Below are 19,749 nucleotides of genomic sequence, written 5' to 3'. Positions count from 1 at the left end.
ATCTCCTTATATCTTATTCAAAAACCAAACCAAACCTGTCAGATCTTTCGCGTTTTGATGAAACTAATAACACCAATTAAGCTTCTTATTATCTTGAATAATACAATCATTGTCCTTGTAAAGTGTAAAGTGTAAACCCTTATTATATGGAGCCTTGCTTAGGTTAATCATTGACCGTCGTAATTCATGATCAAGAAATCACCCATGACCTATATTAATTATCTCTCCCCCAATTTTCTCCCTGCTTGGATATGCAACTTGCCATGCACAGTGCCACTTGTTGGGATTATTTCCCCTAAATCAATCCCACCCGCAAACGGAAGCGTAATCAAAAATTAAATTCGCAATAAACAAGGCACAACGAGAACAACCAATATACGTGGTTTTCCAAACTCGGGTACGTCCACGGGAGAGAGAAAACAATTTCCATTATCACCAAGGTTTACAAAGAGATCCAACAATCTCTCAAATACCCTATTCAACAACCTACAATCAAAGTAAAAAGATCTTACCCAAAACTCTCCAACACAACTGAAACAGAGGGCACCAACCGGAACAAATCAGCTCACAAAAGGAACACAAAGGCTGCTGCAAATTGCTTGAACAAATAGAGGAAAGTCGCTGTCTTGATCTCTTCCTTAGCACCGTCACAACACAAACACACGCAGTGCACTCCACGTTTTTCCCTGTTTCACAGTAGCACCCACAGCACCAAACCCTTTTCTCTCTTTTTGATCTTTTTTTCTCTCACACGTTCTGGAGCCATCCACCGAAAAACAAAAAAGACCTTTTTGTTCCCAATAAAAACCTAGTAATATTGGGCTTCCAAAAACAAAACACTTGGGCCAAAATATTGGGCCTATTTTCATGGGCAAAAAACCCAACAATCACCCCCTTGCTCATGAAAAATATGCCCCTCACTCGGAACCTCGCACCCCCTCATCCGGGTGCCTTGCACCCCCTCACTCGGGTGCCTATCCGAAGACATCGGCAACCAAATTGGTTGCAAAAGTGACTCTTTTTCTTGCACTTTTTCCTTCATCAATTCTTTCAAAACTCATCACTTGAGACACTTCTTTTTCGGTGTTGCTTGCCACACATATCGACTCATTTTCTTGCACCTTTACACGCCACACTTGTGTAACTCGACGCTTCTCTTTTCCGCCAGCTTGGTGTCCGAAACTTGTATGCCTCCTCTCAACACGACCTTGAAGCTTGTACAAGTTTCCCACCATGTTGCCTCGCAACACCACCTTCTCATTCTTGAAAACCTCAAGAGCTCCATCCCTTGATGCAAAGCTACAACCCTTTGCGTCCAACATTCCCAAGGAAATCAAATTTTTTCTCAAACCCAGAACATGTCGAACTCCGGTCAATGTCACAAACCTTCTATCGGCCATACGAAAACGTACCGAACCCATGCCAACAACCTTGTTCACCGTGTTGTTTGCCATCCTCACGGTACTTTTCTCACAAGCCTCATACGAACAAAAATAATTCCGATTTGAATACATATGGAACGAACATCCGGAATCCATAACCCAACCAAAATGCTTTGTACCTTCAGAAGTCACCGCAAGCAAATCACCATCATTTTCGGTGGAGCTCTCAACCACCGCCGCTTCGGATTTTCCTTTCTCTTGCTCTATCTTGGCTTTGAGCTTTGGGCAAAATTTCATTATATGTCATTCTTCATTACAAAAGTAGCACTTTCTTTTGTCAACACCCCGTGACTCGCCACCTCGCGAGGATGAGCGCCCCCTTGGCTTAGACCCATTTCGCCTTTCGGTCGTCCGCCCTCTAGCTTGACTACAGGAAGATGCAGCCATGGCACGATCCTCCGACATCCTCTCGCTCTCCTTCCTCCGCATCGACTCATGGGATAGGAGTGTAGCAATAACCTCATCAAGTCCAAGAGTGTCTTTCCCAAATAATAATGTAGTTTGGAGATGCTCATACAATATTGGCAAGGAAACCAACAAAATGATCGCCTTATCTTCCTCCTCAATCTTTGCGCCAATGGCTTCCAACTCCGTTATTAGCCGATTGAACTCATCCAAGTGCTCATTAATATTTCCTCCCTCGGACATACTTAACGCATACAATTGCTTCTTTAACGACAACCTATTCGTCCAAGATTTAGTCTTGTACATACTCTCCAACTTTGCCCAAAGTTCCGCCGGATCCGTTTCATTGATAACTTCTCGGAGAGTGCTATTTCCAAGATACAATTGAATGGTGCTATTTGCAAGCTCTCTCATCTCTTCCCATTTATCTTCATTCATTTCTTCCGGCTTTTCGGATTTTGGCTTGAGTGCTTTCACTAAACCTTCTCTCACCAAAATATTCCTCACCCTTTGTTGCCAAAGAGTAAAATCATTGTGCCCATTGAAAAGCTCAACCGCGAACCCAGTGCTTTTTCCTACCATAACTCACGTATTAATTTTTCCCTTAATCTGGCTCTGATACCACTTTGTTGGGATTATTTCCCCTAAATCAATCCCACCCGCAAACGGAAGCGTAATCAAAAATTAAATACGCAATAAACAAGGCACAACGAGAACAACCAATATGCGTGGTTCCCCAAACTCGGGTACGTCCACGGGAGAGAGAAAACAATTTCTACTATCACCAAGGTTTACAAAGAGATCCAACAATCTCTTAAATACCCTATTCAACAACCTACAATCAAAGTGGAAAGATCTTACCCAAAACTCTCCAACACAACTGAAACAGAGGGCACCAACCGGAACAAATCAACCCACAAAAGGAACACAAAGGCTGCTGCAAATTGCTTGAACAAAGAGAGGAAAGTCGCTGTCTTGATCTAAACCTTAGCACCGTCACAACACAAACACACGCAGTGCACTCCACGTTTTTCCCTGTTTCACAGTAGCACCCACAGCACCAAACCCTTTTCTCTCTTTTTTATTTTTTTTCTCTCACACGTTCTGGAGCCATCCACCGAAAAACAAAAAAGACCTTTTTGTTCCCAATAAAAACCTAGTAATATTGGGCTTCCAAAAACAAAACACTTGGGCCAAAATATTGGGCCTATTTTCATGGGCAAAAAACCCAACACCACTCGGCCATGTTCATCCACATGGACCTTTGACATTTAATTAGATGGTCATCCGAGCTAAAGTAGTACTGTATCCAACATGCAATCTATCTTATATGGGGTGTTTGAGAGCTTAATTTTTGGCTTTTCATTTTCAACTTTTTGATTTTTTGACTTTTTGGATTATATCTGGTAGATTGTTTGGATGATACGTGCAGAATGCATTTTGCAACAAGAGTAGTGTTTGAGAGATATGCGATGAAAATGAATTATGAGTTGATTTTTTACCATATTGCCCTTGATTATTCATTATGGGATATAATGTGTATAAATAATGATTTAATCAATTTTTGTAAAAGTTATATGGTGAAATTGTATTATTCTTGGTTAATTAAAAGTCTCCAACTAAATTTTAATTTTTTTGATAAATAAGAAGAAATAACGATAAGTTAAATCCAAGTAACTGCAAAAGAACAAGAACACTTCCAATCATCATTAATTCAAAAAAAAAAACCATATTAAAGAAAAACAAAGAGACAACTAAAATGAGAATATATTCGTACTAACGAGCAATTGACAAATATATTTACAAAGCTGTTCGGAGAGGAGTAATTTGACAGCTTATATGCATATTTTTTGTTAGTCTTTCTCATTCTTTTTTTTTTTGTTTTTTTTAGTTCTATCAGTTTCACACGTACGCTCTTGCATTAGTTGTTCTTCATTTGTTCTCTAATAAAAATAATCAATCATTTTTTTTTTTAAAAAAAACTGATCATTACAAAAATCTCAAAACATAAAGTATCTTCATCAGCTTATATGCAATTTTTTTTTTTTTTTAAAGAAAACAACTTGTAGAACTTGCACTGCATGCATTTTCTATTGTTAGACGTGTCATATTTCCAAAATATGCTAAGGGCAAGTTGGTCTTTTCATCTTCAATAAAAAAGAGAAGTAGAAAATGAGAATGGGAAAAACTCCTATCCCCCTCTTTTTGGCTTCTCTTCTCTAAAGCAAGAATCCAAGAATGAGTTTTGCCATAACTCATTCTGGGTGACTCCTTCCAAATAACCAAAAGGAGAAAAGCTAAAAATGAAAATGCAAAAAAGAGGGATCCAAACACCCCCATAGTATATTAAAGCAAAAGGATATACTGTATTTAGTTTTATAAATGTCATCTCTTGCTATTATTATTATTATATTGTCTGCATGTAAAATATTTTTACGTAGATTCATCTCTTGCTATTTGCTAGTATTATAGAGCAGAAAGAGGAACGCCTCTTTGGTAAAACCGTAAAAGTACAGTTACTTTGTGGTGACTTTGACTTACTAATTTTGTTTTATTGGTAACTTAGATCATCCTCTTTGCCATTTTACCCTTTCCATTCTCATTTTTGAGCAAGGGTGGTACACCCGTGCATTTTATTTTCCCAACTTTCTTTTTTTCCCTCTCTCAATCAAAAATGACAACTTTACCATATATGTTTTCTCAAATTTGGCAAATAAAATGGCATTTGCCATATTTGAGAAATTTTTGAGTTTATGGCCGGTGTGATGTGATAGTTGTCATTTCTATTGCTCTTATTTTCTATCAGGCTCTCTTGATCGCTCGATATTATTCGATTTTGTGTGTGGATACAAAATCATATATTGATTATGGGATTGTTTTATTTGATTTTGGATGATGGGATCACGAGCTACAACAACTTCTAGTCTAGGGGTGATCATAAGGACTCCATACATGCGGCGGGTTCCGTGAGGGATCAATCATCTATATATAAGTTTATCGTCCTATTAAGAGCTAAAGGGTCACGATCGTATTAGCAGAATTAACGCACAGAGAACATCATGTGAATTGTTTTGAACTTGAAACTTTCTAAATTTAAGTTGTGTAAGAATAACCTGTCTACCACTAAGCTACCATGCCACCCGATGACAGCGAGACTGCGAGAGTCTAGTCGGATGAAGTTGAAAGTGACAATAAGCGCAAGACGAAGGACGTGAAAGAAAGTCATTCAAAAGGGCGTGTCCATATATGAATCACGGACCTGTTAACGGGTTCATGAGCGAGGCCGGCCCATGGGCTAGAGAAGAAGGCCTATCTTTCTATATTGTTCATCACTAGCTTGATAGTGGGCCTAAACATAATTAAAACATCTTTTAATTATGCCCAATTCGTTTTGTTCACCCATTTTAAAAGTGAGTAAACATTAACCATCTCTGTATTGGTTGATATAAATGAAGATTAGCCATCTTAAAGGTGGACGAACATTAGCCATCTTAAATAAAGGCTTCTTAATCTCTATGTTGAATTAAAGGCTTCAAGATCCTTGGACTTAAAAGAGTGAAACTATGAGGAAATTTTGACCTAGTCTCTCTCTAAAAAATTTTGGAGGTTGTAGAGTAGATTTTTGAAGGTCTTTACGAGGTCTACTTAGACAATATAGAGAGTACAAATTATGATGATCATCTATGAAACGTCGCTAGTACTATTAGGATTCGGGAGTGCTGCAATGCGATTATACGACCACAATCTTACCGTGGGCTATAGTGGTCTAATTTAATTTAGGGAAGAACGCACCGGTGAATTTTTTTCAGGAGTATCAAACTGTTTCTCTGCTTTGGAAATATGGACATAGGCAGAGGGAACATCACATCAAGTTTGATTCCATTAGATTTGGTTTTGGGTATTTTTTTATTCCACTCGATCTCCAACGTTTATACTCCAAATAAAACTTGCGTAATATATAGATTCTTTTATTAAATTTTTACAAGTATTTAAAGTGAATGTTTCACATTTATTATTTTCAATTTGATTGGAGGGATAGAAAACGACTCCTTAACTTAATAGGTGGGCCACAAAAGGGTAAACAAAGCTGACTTCTTCCCAAATTCGTCCATTTCACGTGGGACCAAACTTATTGCTAGTTTTTCTTCTTCTTTTTGTCCCCTTTTGAACATTGAAAGAGACTCCATACTATACAAGCAAAGCTGCAAAGACATAACAAAATAAAAATAATATAAACTGATCATGAAAGAGAGAAAATTGGCGTATAGAGTAGATAGAAAATGAAAGTATTCACTCAATGAGATAACCATCTCGTCATTTTGAATGACTTTTATGATAAGCTCGCATTGGATGAAATAAATTTGCCCGTCTTGTATTATAGGGTGCAAGAATTGAAATTATATTTACCATTCAATTCAACAAAACAGGAGAAGTTGATGGAACTTTTTTCTATTCTTCTTTGTAGCAAATAAGAAATAGACGATTTTGGATCAATGTTTTGGAGCTCGAGGAAGACCCACAAAATGAAGTTTGGAGAGGATTTAACGATTTTGGAACAATATTTTGGCACTCGAGTAAGACCCTCAAAATGAAGTTTGAAGAAGTTCTAAAGATTGGAGTATGGATGTGAGTCGTGTCCCTTTATACTACATTAGTCCATGAATAAGCCTAATCCGTCAATTGAAAACAAATCAAGTAAAAATTGGAGTACTGATAAATGTCCCTACTTTTAATCACCGCTCTAAAATATTTTAATACCATTGAAAGACGCTTACACTCTATCGCACCATTTTTTTCTCATTCTCAAGAGGCTTACTTGAATATGGTAGGACCACAACATAAAAGAACAAAAAACCAATAGTTTCTGCTTACATTTGAGGAGAGAAAAATGGAGTACATGACTTTGGGAACACTTTTGCTTACTCGTCTTTTCAAAGTAGGTTGACTTCAAACAAGCCGAAAAGGCAGCAATCGCACCATACCAAACCAGCTGTATCTTCTTGACCAATACCCATGTGCATGTAATTAACTGTTGCTAAAATTGCAGAGGGAACAGAGATACAGATAAAAAGCAGGTGCAGCTAGTCCCTCACCATTTCCAACGGTAATAAACTTATCACCATTTTCACTAAACTTGAACCACTTCTTGGCCTTACAATACTTGATGAAAAAATACCACCCAACCCCAGCCACGGTCATCAGCCCACTCACCAAGTAAACAACCTTAGTCGCAATAGCCATTATAAAAACCAAAAACGCGGATGGAACCAAACACATAACTACAAGTCCCGGTATCCCCATCGGCACCCGGAATGGCCGCTTCATTGCCGGATACTTCCTCCTTAGCCACACAAAGGATGCGAACTCCAACAGCATCCCCAAACTGTACAAGAAATTCGCCGAAGAGATAATATCTGTGAAATTCATGAACGAAACAGAGAGGGTGATCACGGTCGATAACACAATTCCCACCCAAGGTGTACCGAACCATTTCGACCTAACCCCGAAAATTTTGGGCAAAAAGCCCAATTCCGCCATACCCAGGACCTGATAGGCACTGCTGCTTAATTGGGCTTCGAAAAGCCCAATTCCAGACAAAACAGCGCCTATTTCAATCCACAACTTAAGCCATTTCCCCGAGATAATTTCCGCAGCCTGTGCCATGAACCCTGCTTCCCATTCGCTTTGGTCAACCAAGACGGCCCCAGTTACGGCCATAAGTGGGATAATATAAGCCAAACAGGTGAAAATCACCGCGATAAATAATGCCTTTGGGAATATCTTTTGTGGGTTTTTGACTTCTCCTGCCAGAGTACTAACATTATCCCAAAAATTCAAATTCCAAAAAAGGGTATTGAAGAAAATATTCCAGTCGTGTTTAACTCCTTTCTGGCCTAAACTGAGCCATCTATGGGGCTTTATCTGTGGGATAGCTATTAAGGACATTACGATAAAGGGTAAAAGAGAGATTATACCGAGGAAGACGGCGAAGTAACCCACTATGGATAGGCCTAAGTAGTTGACAAAGGAGAGGAGGAGTGTTGAGAGGGTAACGGCGAGGTAACGGGGGTAACCGCCGGAGAAGACGGAGAAGATGTTTTGGAGGTAGTCAACGCAGAGGACGGGGAAGGCGGCTATGTTGATGACACCGCTGAGGAACTTCCACGTGCCCATGAGGGAGCCGAAGAAGGGGCCGAAAGCGGCGTCGGCCCATATCACGAAGCCGCCGTCGCCGGGGAAGGCGGTGGAGAGCTCAGCAGTGATGAGGGCCTCCGGGATGCTCCAGATGAAGGGGAAGATTAGGAATCCGAGGATGGCGAGGAGGGGGCCGGCGGCCTGCACGGCGGGTTCTTCGCCGTATGGGCCGCCAGCCACCTCGAAGTAGATGAGGAAGATTAGGGGGATTAGAGTTAGTTTTTTGGGGTCGTGGGTGGTGGTGGTGGTGGTGGTGGTGGTTATGGGGAGGAGTTGCGGTGGGTTTTGGGTGGTGACTGGAGTTGTTGAGGTGGTGGGTGGTGGTTGTGGGGGTGAAGTTTGGTGGCCATTAGAGAACATGGGTTGTGGTGGTTTTCGGCTATGGGGTTGGGGTTGGATCTCTAAGTGCGTGATGGTGTTGTGTAGTTGAAACTTGAGAGAAGTGGGAAACTATAAAAGGGGTGACGGATAAATATGCTGTTTGGCATCCATTAGTTGGACTAATGGAATTGGATCCTTTCTGGTTCATGTTTTAGACAGAATTAAATAGTCATGATTTAGACCGTTCATTTATTGTAATCAATAGTTTGGTTTTATATTTCAATTTTTATCATAAGACTTACTCTTACCGGTAAAAATCAATGAGCAGATCTGAACCATTAAATATGTCAATAAACGGACCCGTAGTAAAAACCATGAATTTTAGAGAATCCAGGCCCATAATTGATTGAAGATTTGATAACGGAAGATAATAATTGAGCCGTGAAAGAACATGGGAAGCTGGTCATGAATCTTCCTTTTGGCAGCTGTAAGCAGTAAGTTAACGCATAGTGAGATTCCGGATTTATACCACACAAAAACCGAGTTTAGTACTATGATACTGTATGATATTGTTCAGGGGTTGTTGTTCTTAGCTTCTTTTTTTTTTTTTTTTGTCTTTATTTAAATGTTTTTCGTATTTGTTAATTTTTGGTCAATTTTTTTTGAAGATTATTGCTTATTTATGACAAGAAGAATCTAAAAAGTAAAAAATTACGATCGAAATTCAAATTTTTTTAATAAAGACGAAAAAATTGACTTATTGGCTTATTTTTGTCTTTATTCAAAAAATTAAGTTTCGGTCGTAATTTTTTACTTTTTGGATTCCTCTTGTCATGACGAAGCAATAATCCCCAAAAAATTGACGAAAAACTAACAAATGCGAATTTTTTTTGAATAAGGACAAAAAAATAAGCTAAGTAGCTTATTTAGAAGAACAACCCCTCGTGAGGAGGTGATATTTGGTACAATCCTTAAATTAACAACAAAGTTGTACCTAACTAGAAGTAAGGGCTTGTTTGATAACCTAAATTCAACAATTAAAATTGAATCAATTAAGTAATAAGTGATTTAGGAGGTTTGATAACCACATTTTACATTGCTTAATAAATTAAGTACCACTTAAAATATAGGCCAAAAAGTTGAAAAAAATTAAGTAGTTTTGAGCTACTTAATTCTGGCTGAATTTTTGTGTACTTACATTCAACCACCACCACCACCACCACCACCACTACCACCACCTCCACCACCACCACCACTTCCTCCACTACTACCACCTCCACCATCACTACGCCACCGCCACCGTTCCCACCACCACTCCTCCAGCTCCACCACCACCACTGCCCCTACCACCACTCCGCCACCATCATCACAACCATCACCACCACCGCCACTACTCACCACCACTACCATCACTACACCACCACCACCACTCCACCACACCGCACCATTCCTCCACCACCACCACCACTACCAGCATTACACCACCACCTTCACCACTCCTCCACCATTACCAAAAATATATTGTGACTGTTAGTAAATTAAGAGAGAATTGAAACAAAATTAATTCATCATTTTTTTAATTCAGTACTTAATATATTTATCAAACAGCTTTTCAGCTTAAAAATTTAAGCATTCAGTTTTCAATACTTAATTTTTCAGCTTTCAGTTTCAGTTTTATCAAACAGCCCTTAAGTCGGCCGTTGAAAAAGAAAAATTAGGAGTAAGTCAGCCTGAAAATCATAATCACATTACTAGTATTCTCAATTTATGCCATTTGACACTCGCAAGACTTTTCTTGAAAAAAGATGTCTGTATGAGTATAGTTATACTTTGTTTACATCTTTCTTGTTGCGAAAATGTCTTCTTTGGGTTTGAGATAGTAGTGGAAGATGACAATAGGCTACATACGTGGGTGTTCGACACAAAGTATTTAGTAAAAATGTGAAAAATAGAATATTCATATGTGTAGTGTTTGAAAGCATAATAAAATTATTTGATGGTGGGTGAACATTTGATCATAATGGCTGTACTATTATGACTCCTTATATAACATACATGACATTATTCTCTTTGAAACCATTAAAGAAATTATTGGAGTATACACTAAATGTTGTATATTTCATTTGATTTAAAATTATCATTATAGCCTTGGATTCTTTCCATATTACTACTAATTCTTTAATAGTGCACATTTCCTACATTGTTTGCGTTGGATCTTGGCTGAGGAGCATACACCCATGCTCATTTATTGTCTTTTCTGCCCAAGCCTTCAATTCCCACTGAACAGTGAGTAAGTTTTAGCTGCACACAAAGCTTCTCGGAAGATCGTTGAATTTTGGGAGTATATCGTCATGCAAACAGTGCAGAAGGGGACGCATCTTCTCTTAGGAGGGCGCCATCAAACGTGCCTCGATCCGCAGGCTTTTCTAATTCCTAATTTTTCTGATTAAAAGTGTAATCTTTGCTAGCTCTGTATTATTATTGTTTTGCTACTAGTTTACCGTACTTCCTACTAGTATGTTAATTTTACAAAAACACTAAATATATGACATTTACAAGGAGATTACAAAGTGCGTCGCTCACTTGGACTATCACTGCATTCATGGAGGATATCAAATTCTGGGCGAGCTGTCTTGGTCGTTCACTTGGTCTTGCCGACAATAGAATAAAGCTGCCCATTTGGTTACCTTCTAGCTGCTTGTGCAGGAAAGTTTCCTCTTCTCCTGGTTTTATTCTGCCTGGATTCCATGTTTTTTCTTAAAAATGATAGGCCTCGTTGGTTGTCTTTGTTCAAGTTCGTGGTCCAATAAAAAAAATTGCATGTGACTTACGGGCTAAAGTAAAACGGAAATGAAAGTGAAGGTTCAAATGAACGAAATATAAATTACTATAAGGGATCAAATCCTCTCTATTGAGATTCTTTATAGCAGTACATTTATGACCATTGGACCGTATAAAAATTTTAAAACATCAAAAATATTCACACAATTTATTAACGGTCCAGAACATCATGGTGCAGAGGTACACTAATTTCTCGGTACCGAGGAATGAGGATCTCCGGAAAACTGCAAGGGTCGAAGTGAAACCTCTCTACCATTGGGATCAATTCTGTGATTTTTTTTTTGGACAAGAATTCTGTGATTTAGGCCCGTTTCAGAACACTTTTTAAAAAAATAAGTAATTATTTTACATTTTCAAACTAAAAAAATAGTGTAAATAATAAATAATTTTTAATTTTTTTTTTCATTGTATAAAAAATCTTATCGAGATCTTTCAAATTAGATCCATATTGCATATTTTTAAATTTCAATAAATTAATTATTTTTTAGTTTAAATTTATCTTCTTAAAAAATACGAACTTATTTTACGTTTCGGAACGGGCGTTACTCTCTTTTTTTTTTTAGTCATATTTTAAGCTCATGGCTCAAAGAAAGCAAGAAAAATCTCCCAAAGTAGTAGAAACCGTTCCTCTTCTACTCCAGCTAGTTCGTATAGTAAAATCACCCCAAGCTCCTTACCGACTCGTGTGTGTGTGTATATATATATATACCCATAGAAGTATTGAACATATCTTCTTCGTTCACTGAATCATATTCTCTTCCTTTCAAAAAAATCATATTCGCTTTAGTGTTTTAAATTGGATTATTGCAGAAATGGAATCACTTTCCACGAGGAATCTGATTTCTGCAACGCAAAATGGGTTCCTTCCCAGGTACGCGTCCATACCCGTTCGATTACCCAGAATCGGAACCCATGTCAGCCGGAAGCGCTTTGTTCTTTACTCCAAGAAAGCTGCTTTCCAAGGTAGAGAATTTCCTTTTCCTCTTCTATGTTCCTTTAGCATCATTTTGAAACTTTACAACTTCAACTTCAAGTACCCTTTTTTTCCATTGAACTTAGGAAATCATAGTTATAGCCTTGTAGTTGTAGGTAGTGCTGTAGCCGATGTTGAGCTCGGCTCGTTTGAAATTCGGTGAGCTCGAGCTTGAACTCAAATAATCCAAGCTCGATCTCGTTAGTGTTATGGAACTCTCAAGCTCTGTAAAAAATATATTAATATTTTGTAAATTAAGACTCATAGTAGTTAAAAATAGAATTTTTATAATAATTTTTGTGTTTGCGAGCCTACTTGAGCCGAGCTTTGACTAACTTGAGCGGCAAACAACCCTAATATTATGGCTTGAGCTCATGAAAGGCTCAATTCGTTTTCACCCTTTTAATTGTGTGTATGTGTTGTGACTTGTGTTAGGATTTTAGTTTGAGTCAGAGGGTTAGTGGTTACAATGAGCTCCTCCGCCACGAGGACTCGAACACACCTCTCCATTGAAGGGGAGAGTGGCGGACGCAAACCACTCACGCTAGGCGTGGTTTTTGGTGGTCAAGGTTGAAAACATGTGGTAAAGTATGAGGAAAATGTGTAGTAAGATCTTGAATTTCGATCTGCTTACAACGTCCAACCCAATTCACGCTAATTGTGTTTTTTTATACCTGATTTTCACTTCGAATCGAGATAGGTTTTGCTTTGCTTTGTTTGGTGTTGTGACTTGTGACTATTAGAGAAGGCCTTCGAAGGACTACCTGTTAAGGTGATTATGGCCCTAGGTGGTATGGATATTTAAAACCACATTGTTATTTTCATAGGGGACTATCGATTTGGGACATTCCAAAATGAAAAGATGAAATGAAAATAATGGACATAAGGAATAGTATGCAAATTTGACTGGGTACAAATGGAATCTTTAATTATGCGTGAAAGACTAATAGTGCAAAACTTTGTAGAGCTCTCTCTGTCTATGGCAATTTGTAGTATGGGTGTTGTCATTGGGAGAAGAATCTTTAGGCTTACCAATAGAAGCTTGAACTTGTTTCACATAGATATCCCTCAAAAACTCTACCTTGTGAATTGGGTTTGGAGTTTCATGGATAGTCGGTAATTTTGTAGTTACTACAGGGGATTTGGGTTGGTGTTGGTGGGCTTAAGTCTAGAGGGTGGTGATTATACAGATCTGTGTGGGCACATTGTACCTTATTCGTGCTGTCCTTAAATATTGGAGAGATTCTTTTGTATCATAATCCATGTACATACTCTTTTCCTTTATTCACAGGAACTCGTGATCTCATAGAGTCAAACTTGTGTTATTACACATCAGAGCTCGAGCTCGGGCCTTTTGCCATTGCACCAGGAGCAGCCCTTGTTATGGACTTAAAGGTATAATAACAATTAAAGTAAAGGACGAAGAATAAGGATAAGAAGATCAATAACATATAAGCTTCACTTTTCTTGTTGATTCTTATGATTCTCAATCACGCACTCAAGCCTAGTCCATTGGACTAACTTAGTCCAGCCTTTATAGAAAGCCAGGTAAATAGATTGATCATTTTTGGGGATACTCAACACATAAATTAAGGAGATATGTACATTGCAAAGGCCAATGGTAACTTCTTATTCTCAACCTTTATATGCACAAATAGGTAAATAAGATTGGGTTGATTGGAGAAAAGTCTAATCAGTCAGGGAATATATACATACATGTGTGTGTGGTAATTCCAAGCAAAGGATTTTGAGATGATTTTTTTGAGTGCGGAGGAAAACTAAACTCATTACAAGCACTCAAGTAGTTCTTGGTTATAGGTCTGGATTCTTACTTGATTATAGACACGATCCTTGCCGTTTTTTGCAGGAAGCTATGTTTTCGTAGACTCAATTGTGTTGCTATATAGGAGAGCCCTAGCTTCTTCCATTGCACCAAGCAACGGCCCCTAAGTTGTGTTCCCCGAGGTAGAATAGCAGCTGAAGAAAGTAAAAATGGAACAAAGAAGAAAGAATTAGGCTAGACTTTTCTTTCCCATCTTTTGAATAATCTATTATGTATCTTAGAACCTAGTCTGTTGGACTAAATACTCTTATCTTTGATATGATAGACCTAGAACTGAAGATATGCGCTGGATAATGCCCCTAGGAAATCAACATACCTCAACTATTTTTCGGAACAGCATCTTAGCCTTTTACATTGGGTTCCTTCAAATAGCTTGAAGTTGCTGCAACTTTTGTTTTAGATTTCTGTCTCAAAGGATTCATTAAATTGCAGAATGCAAGCTCTACTTTGCCGATCTGGTTTATCGTAATTGAGTAACCACTGCTTTGTAATCTTTCTTATGCTAAGACATTCTACCTTTTCACCATGTTCTGGGAATACTATCCTTAGTACTCTTATGTATCAAGTTTGGCTTCAAAAGTAAAAGCAAGACTGACAAATTATGAGCTTGAATGTGTGCAGTGTATGAATTTGATACACACACCAACACATGCGGGGGGGGGGGGGGGGGGGGGGGGGGGGGGTACCCAGGCGATGTGGGTCTCGCTTCACAGCCCCTCCATCTGTTGGTTAATATTTCTTTTTCTTTTTGGAACGTAATTACGCGTAACCTTCTCTTTGCCATTATAAATTACCTTTGATAATGAATCATAGACTCGTTAAATGACAACATTGGTATCAACAGATTATAGTTCTGGACTACTAAAATTCCCTTGTTGCTTGGAAATAAAAAGGAACAACTTTAGGACGATGTCTTCCAAGAACTCCACTATGCTTAATTTTAATTTCATTGACTAGCATTGTCACATTTGGTTTCTTTCTCTGTATTTGTTCTGATTTTAGTGCAGCCATTTTATTCTATAGGAATTGGGTTTCTTAACATTGAGTCTTCACTCAGCTCTGGCAACATATAACTTTGTGCTTCAGATTATCAGGGTTATGCAAAACCTTCAAGGCTTTTGGTGGCCACAGAACCAGAAATTTGCACTGATTCTTCTCTCGAGAAGAAGTTCAAATCTTTCAAAGTGAGGGGATCCAAGAGTTTATACAAAGTCAAACTACAAACTAGTAGTATCTATGGATCAGGTCTGAGCAACTTAAATGCTGGAATACTGCTTTGTTTGATAGATGAAAATGGTGACTCAATCTTACAGAGGATACCAGCAAGTTTGATTAAAGAACATTCTAATCAATTAGAGGCTGAGGTTGTTTCTGATGTACTCCACTTCCAGAGAGGTTCTCTTGATGAGTTTGCCTTTGAAGGGCCTAAACTGCAGAAAATTGAGTCCTTATGGGTCGGCATTGAATCAGGTTAGTCTCTTTGTAAGGAGTTCCTATGAAAGTCAAGTCCAATATCTAGGTTTTCACTATCTCAACTCTTAATTGTAGATCCAGGACTATCAAACATGCACATTCGAGGCTCCAAATGCCTTAGTGTTTGTGGAATTGTAGTTATATATGTGTAAAATCCCTTGAGCTCCAGAACGGCATCCCTGCAGTTCAAGGCAAGATCAATCATGTTAGAACCGCATTCTGATAGAATCAGGGTTTACGTTAGAATCGTGGTTCCAACTTGGACGCTCGCATTTATGAATCTGTAGGAACCATCAAATTTTAGACATCAATAAACGTGAACAGAGAGAATGAGATAGAAAGAGTTATATCACCTGTAGAAAAACTTAGTTTGAAAGTTTTTTGGTACTTTGTGGCGTTTGTGGTTATATAGTTTTTATCTCTATTTCCTAGAAGTACAAAACAAAACTTCCTATCGGCATTTCAGTTTCAAGCCAAGCTAAACCTTATTGACATTAGCAACTTTGTTTCCAAAAGAAAGCCCCTTTAACCCCAAAAGTTGATGTATGTGAGGAGAATGACCTATCTCAAAATCCGTGTTGTTTGGGGCTAAAGCCCCTTCAGCCCGTTTGGGAAACTCACCCTGATTCACATTCAACAGAGACATTACCCATATGCCAAATATTTATATATATAGACACACGCACACACTTGTTCTAAATGTTGATTGTAAAGCTTAAAGCGATCCCAACCTTAGACTATGCTATGAGCTCTCACTTCCGCATCTACTGCTCCTGCTTAGGATTAGACGATGCATATCCACCACCTTTTGCAAGCCTAATAGTCGGATCTCTATATTGTGACATTATGGGCGGATCTCTATATTGTGACATTATGGGTTAAATAACCAGCTCCAATTTCAAGCACTCAGTTTAACAAAGGTAAACGCTATTGAGAGGCAAAGTTGCGCATGAGTTCTGTTTGTCTGTGGAATTTTAAGCACTCAACTTTTTGCCCTACCTTTTTTTAGGTCAATGGAGAATAGGTGGCATTAACTTAATCACAACTTGTCGTTATCAATCTACATTGGAGGAAAATGGCGGAAAAGAAGCGCCATATATTGGTTATGAATACAAATTCGAGGTTGAAGATACGTTGCTGGGTGAGGGAAGTGACCTATCCATGGTAGAACTTAGACCTTGCCTCATTACAGAGTTCTCTGGTGACAACTTAGCCTTGTTAAATAAGTACCTCCCGGAACCTAATTCAGTTGCAACTGATGGAAAATCAAAGGAAGAAAGCATGAGAGATTATGCAGATTTGAAGTTCTCTTTGTTATTTTACGACACTTTGCTTGTACTTTCTGGCTCCTCCATCGCATCCTTTTCAGCCGGTGAAAATGCTGCTTTTGGATTCTTAACCGGAGGGATTATTGGATTTTTGTATCTACTTTTGCTTCAAAGGTCTGTTGATGGATTACCAGCTCCTGGATCAAAGTTGGTAGACAAGAAAGGAAAATTTGATCAACTACTTGGAAGAATTAGGGGTCCGGTGTCAAGTCTAGTGTTGGCTTTTATATTTGCTGTTATTGCGGTGAAATATGGCTCAGAAGACGGTGCTGTTGACTTAACGCCGAAAGAACTCATGTTTGGAATGCTGGGATTTCTGTCATGCAAAGTTGCCGTGGTTTTGGCTGCATTCAAACCCGTGCCACTGGGACTAGGGGAGAACAAGTGACATTATATTTTCTTCATTTTGTGTGTATGATGTATATATGTACATATTTAGAGAAAGGCACCTAAACATTATTTCCTTAAGTTGTATACATGTTTTCTTATTGTTTCTTGTTTCTTCTCTTTCCCTTGTGCATGTGTGTGTGCGTGTGTTAAATTGAAGGCGATCCTTGTTTCTCCTAGTACACAACTTCTCATCCGGTCTCGTGCTTTGCTCCCTCGTGTCTCTCTTAGGCCACTGTGTATTGTGGTCTGATGTGGAAGTATTAAATGGCGTATTTGTGGTCTAATGATGTCGGAAGTAATTGGTATTATCTCAAAGAAAAACGCTTTGGACACGCAATTCTTAAAAAGAAAAATGCTTTGAACACATATCTCAATCATGAAACAGGAGTTCGATTATTGGTATCCACTTGATCTCCGGGTTTCTGGCAAGGATCTGATTCAGAACCATCTCAGTTTTTGCATATATAACTAGGGCTGCAAACGAACCGAGCCGCTCGCAAGCGGCTCGTGACTCGGCTCGCTAACGGCTCGTTCGAGCTCGGTTCATCAAGCAAATGAACGAGCTCGAGCCAACATTTTCAGCTCGTTTCATAAACGAGCCGAGCTCAAGCCACTTGATGCTCGGCTCGTTGAGCTCGCGAGCTGCCATATACAGTACATACATATACCAAACGAGCCATTCGAGCCGAGCTCGAGCTTACATATACATATATCTATATATATGTATACATACATATACCAATACCCACACATATACCGAACGAGCCATTCGAGCCGAGCCGAGCCGAGCTCGAGCTTTTGAATATATGTTCGAGCCGAGTTCGAGCCCACATATTTCAACTTGATTCGAGCTCGAGCCGAGCTCGAGTTGAGGAAAACTAAGGCGAGCCGAGCTCGAGCAAGGCAAAACTCGGCTCGACTCGGCTCGTTTGCAGCCCTTTATAACCACGCTGCACTTATGCCCAAGCACCTTAGGCCTCAGGGTTTTAGTTGCAATGGGCACATTATGCTGAATTCCGAGAAGATGTCCAAATCTACGGAGAATTTCATGACGCTTTGCGAAGCTATAAGACAGTACTCAGCTGACGCCACGAGATTTGCTCTTGACGATGCAGGTGACGGCCTGGATGATGCCAACTTCGTTTTTGAGACTGATAAGTCAGCAATCCTGAAGCTCACGAAAGAGCTTTTGTGGATTCACGAGGACGTTGTTGCAGAGTCAACTTTAAGAAATGGGCCTCCTTCAAGTTATGCTGATCGTGTGTTTTCGAATGATATGAACATCACAGTCAAGATGACAGAGAAAAACTACGTACGACGATTGCATGTTTTGGGAGGCACTTAAGACGGGGTTCTATGACTTGCATTCTGCCAGGGACGAGTACAGGCTTTCTTGTGGCTCAGGGGGAATGAACAGTGATCTTCTGTGGCAGTTCATGGATGTTCAAACCCGGCTTATTACTCCAATTTGCCCTCATTATGCCGAGTATACTTGGAAGGAGATTCTTAAGTAGGATGGTTATGCCGTTACAGCAGGACGGCACAAGGCTGATGTGCCTGATATTGCACTTAAAAAAGCCTCACACATATTTGCAATATATAATTGATTGTCTCAATCAGGAAGCAGCTCCTAAAGAAAAGCAACACAGATGTATCTAATGAGAAGAAAAGACTGATTGATGGTTTCCCTAATTTATGTGACCGACCAATATGATGGATGGGAAGAAAAATGTTTGGAGATACTTTGAAGCAAGTTTGACAGCACTTTTTCGACAGACGAACAGCTCCTATTCCTGAATGCATTGCATCATACTATCATAGTAGAACTTGGCTGCAAAGCAATACCGAGCAGAACAAGATGCATTTCTTGAAGCCCAAGACAGATGGCCTTCTTGTTGGGCTGCAAAGCAATACCAAGCAGAAAGACAGCTATGTCTTGAACGGGTTAAAATTTTCTCTGTTACTGATTGTGTTGCTGCATGGGAAGAAAGCTGGAACTCAAGTCTCCTCGAAGAATCCTAAGGCCAATGTCGTGTGAAAATTTTTAAGGGCTGTCGATTTTTTTATTCTTTGGTAAGTTATCTGCCTATTCTATTTTTACCGGTAGTTGTATTTTTCCAGTGTTGCAAGGACTTTCAATTTTGTCTACGGGTTTTTTCCCTCAAGCGTTTTGACACATTCCTAGCTGTGCACAAAATCTGATGGTGGTATAAAATGACATCATTAGCTAGTTTCTTAACAGTTATTTCCAGCGTTTGGAAAATGAGAAAGATCTTTCCATATTTGTCATCGTTATTGTGATAATCCAGCAATAGAGAAAAATTGTCTCCCAAAGTGAATGCAATTCTATCTGGAAAAGATGTATGTCTTGCAGTTGAGTAGGATAGAATTGAGTATGATAGAATTCGATGACATCTTCCGGTATGTCCCTATTTCATTCCTTGCATCCTTGAGAAGCTTGTATATTTCTTATCCAATTTACCGATGCTAGTGATTTTATAGATTCCAAAGGTTTTTGTTGCTTGTATTTTCGGGTCC

The 19,749-nt window shown here is 39.0% G+C and overlaps 2 protein-coding genes across 2 annotated transcripts; one reads left to right on the top strand and one right to left on the bottom strand.

Moving 5' to 3' along the window:
• Nucleotides 1-6,574: 6,574 nt before the first annotated feature.
• LOC131315323 (probable polyamine transporter At3g13620) lies at nt 6,575-8,522 on the bottom strand. The gene has a single exon (XM_058344482.1). The coding sequence runs from the start codon at nt 8,400-8,402 to the stop codon at nt 6,873-6,875; it is 1,530 nt and encodes a 509-aa protein (XP_058200465.1). The 5' UTR covers nt 8,403-8,522; the 3' UTR covers nt 6,575-6,872.
• Nucleotides 8,523-11,859: 3,337 nt separating this feature from the next.
• LOC131315327 (uncharacterized) lies at nt 11,860-17,317 on the top strand. The gene is made up of 3 exons (XM_058344486.1): nt 11,860-12,167; nt 15,107-15,490; nt 16,503-17,317. The coding sequence occupies exons 1-3, from the start codon at nt 12,017-12,019 to the stop codon at nt 17,207-17,209; spliced, it is 1,242 nt and encodes a 413-aa protein (XP_058200469.1). The 5' UTR covers nt 11,860-12,016; the 3' UTR covers nt 17,210-17,317.
• The last annotated feature ends 2,432 nt before the right edge of the window (nt 17,318-19,749 follow it).

This window comes from Rhododendron vialii, chromosome 13a, assembly GCF_030253575.1.
Source record: "Rhododendron vialii isolate Sample 1 chromosome 13a, ASM3025357v1".
In the NCBI taxonomy this organism is placed as follows: domain Eukaryota; kingdom Viridiplantae; phylum Streptophyta; class Magnoliopsida; order Ericales; family Ericaceae; genus Rhododendron; species Rhododendron vialii.
The sequence above is the reverse complement of the archived record's forward strand: the minus strand, read 5'-3'. Positions and strand labels throughout refer to the sequence as shown.

Excerpts from the sequence above, each read along its gene's own strand:
- LOC131315323 (XM_058344482.1), bottom strand. The coding sequence starts at position 8,402 with ATGTTCTCTAATGGCCACCAAACTTCACCCCCACAACCACCACCCACC.
- LOC131315327 (XM_058344486.1), top strand. The coding sequence starts at position 12,017 with ATGGAATCACTTTCCACGAGGAATCTGATTTCTGCAACGCAAAATGGG. Across the intron at positions 12,168-15,106 it reads CAAGAAAGCTGCTTTCCAAG|ATTATCAGGGTTATGCAAAA; the intron begins GTAGAGAATTTC and ends TTTGTGCTTCAG. Across the intron at positions 15,491-16,502 it reads ATGGGTCGGCATTGAATCAG|GTCAATGGAGAATAGGTGGC; the intron begins GTTAGTCTCTTT and ends ACCTTTTTTTAG.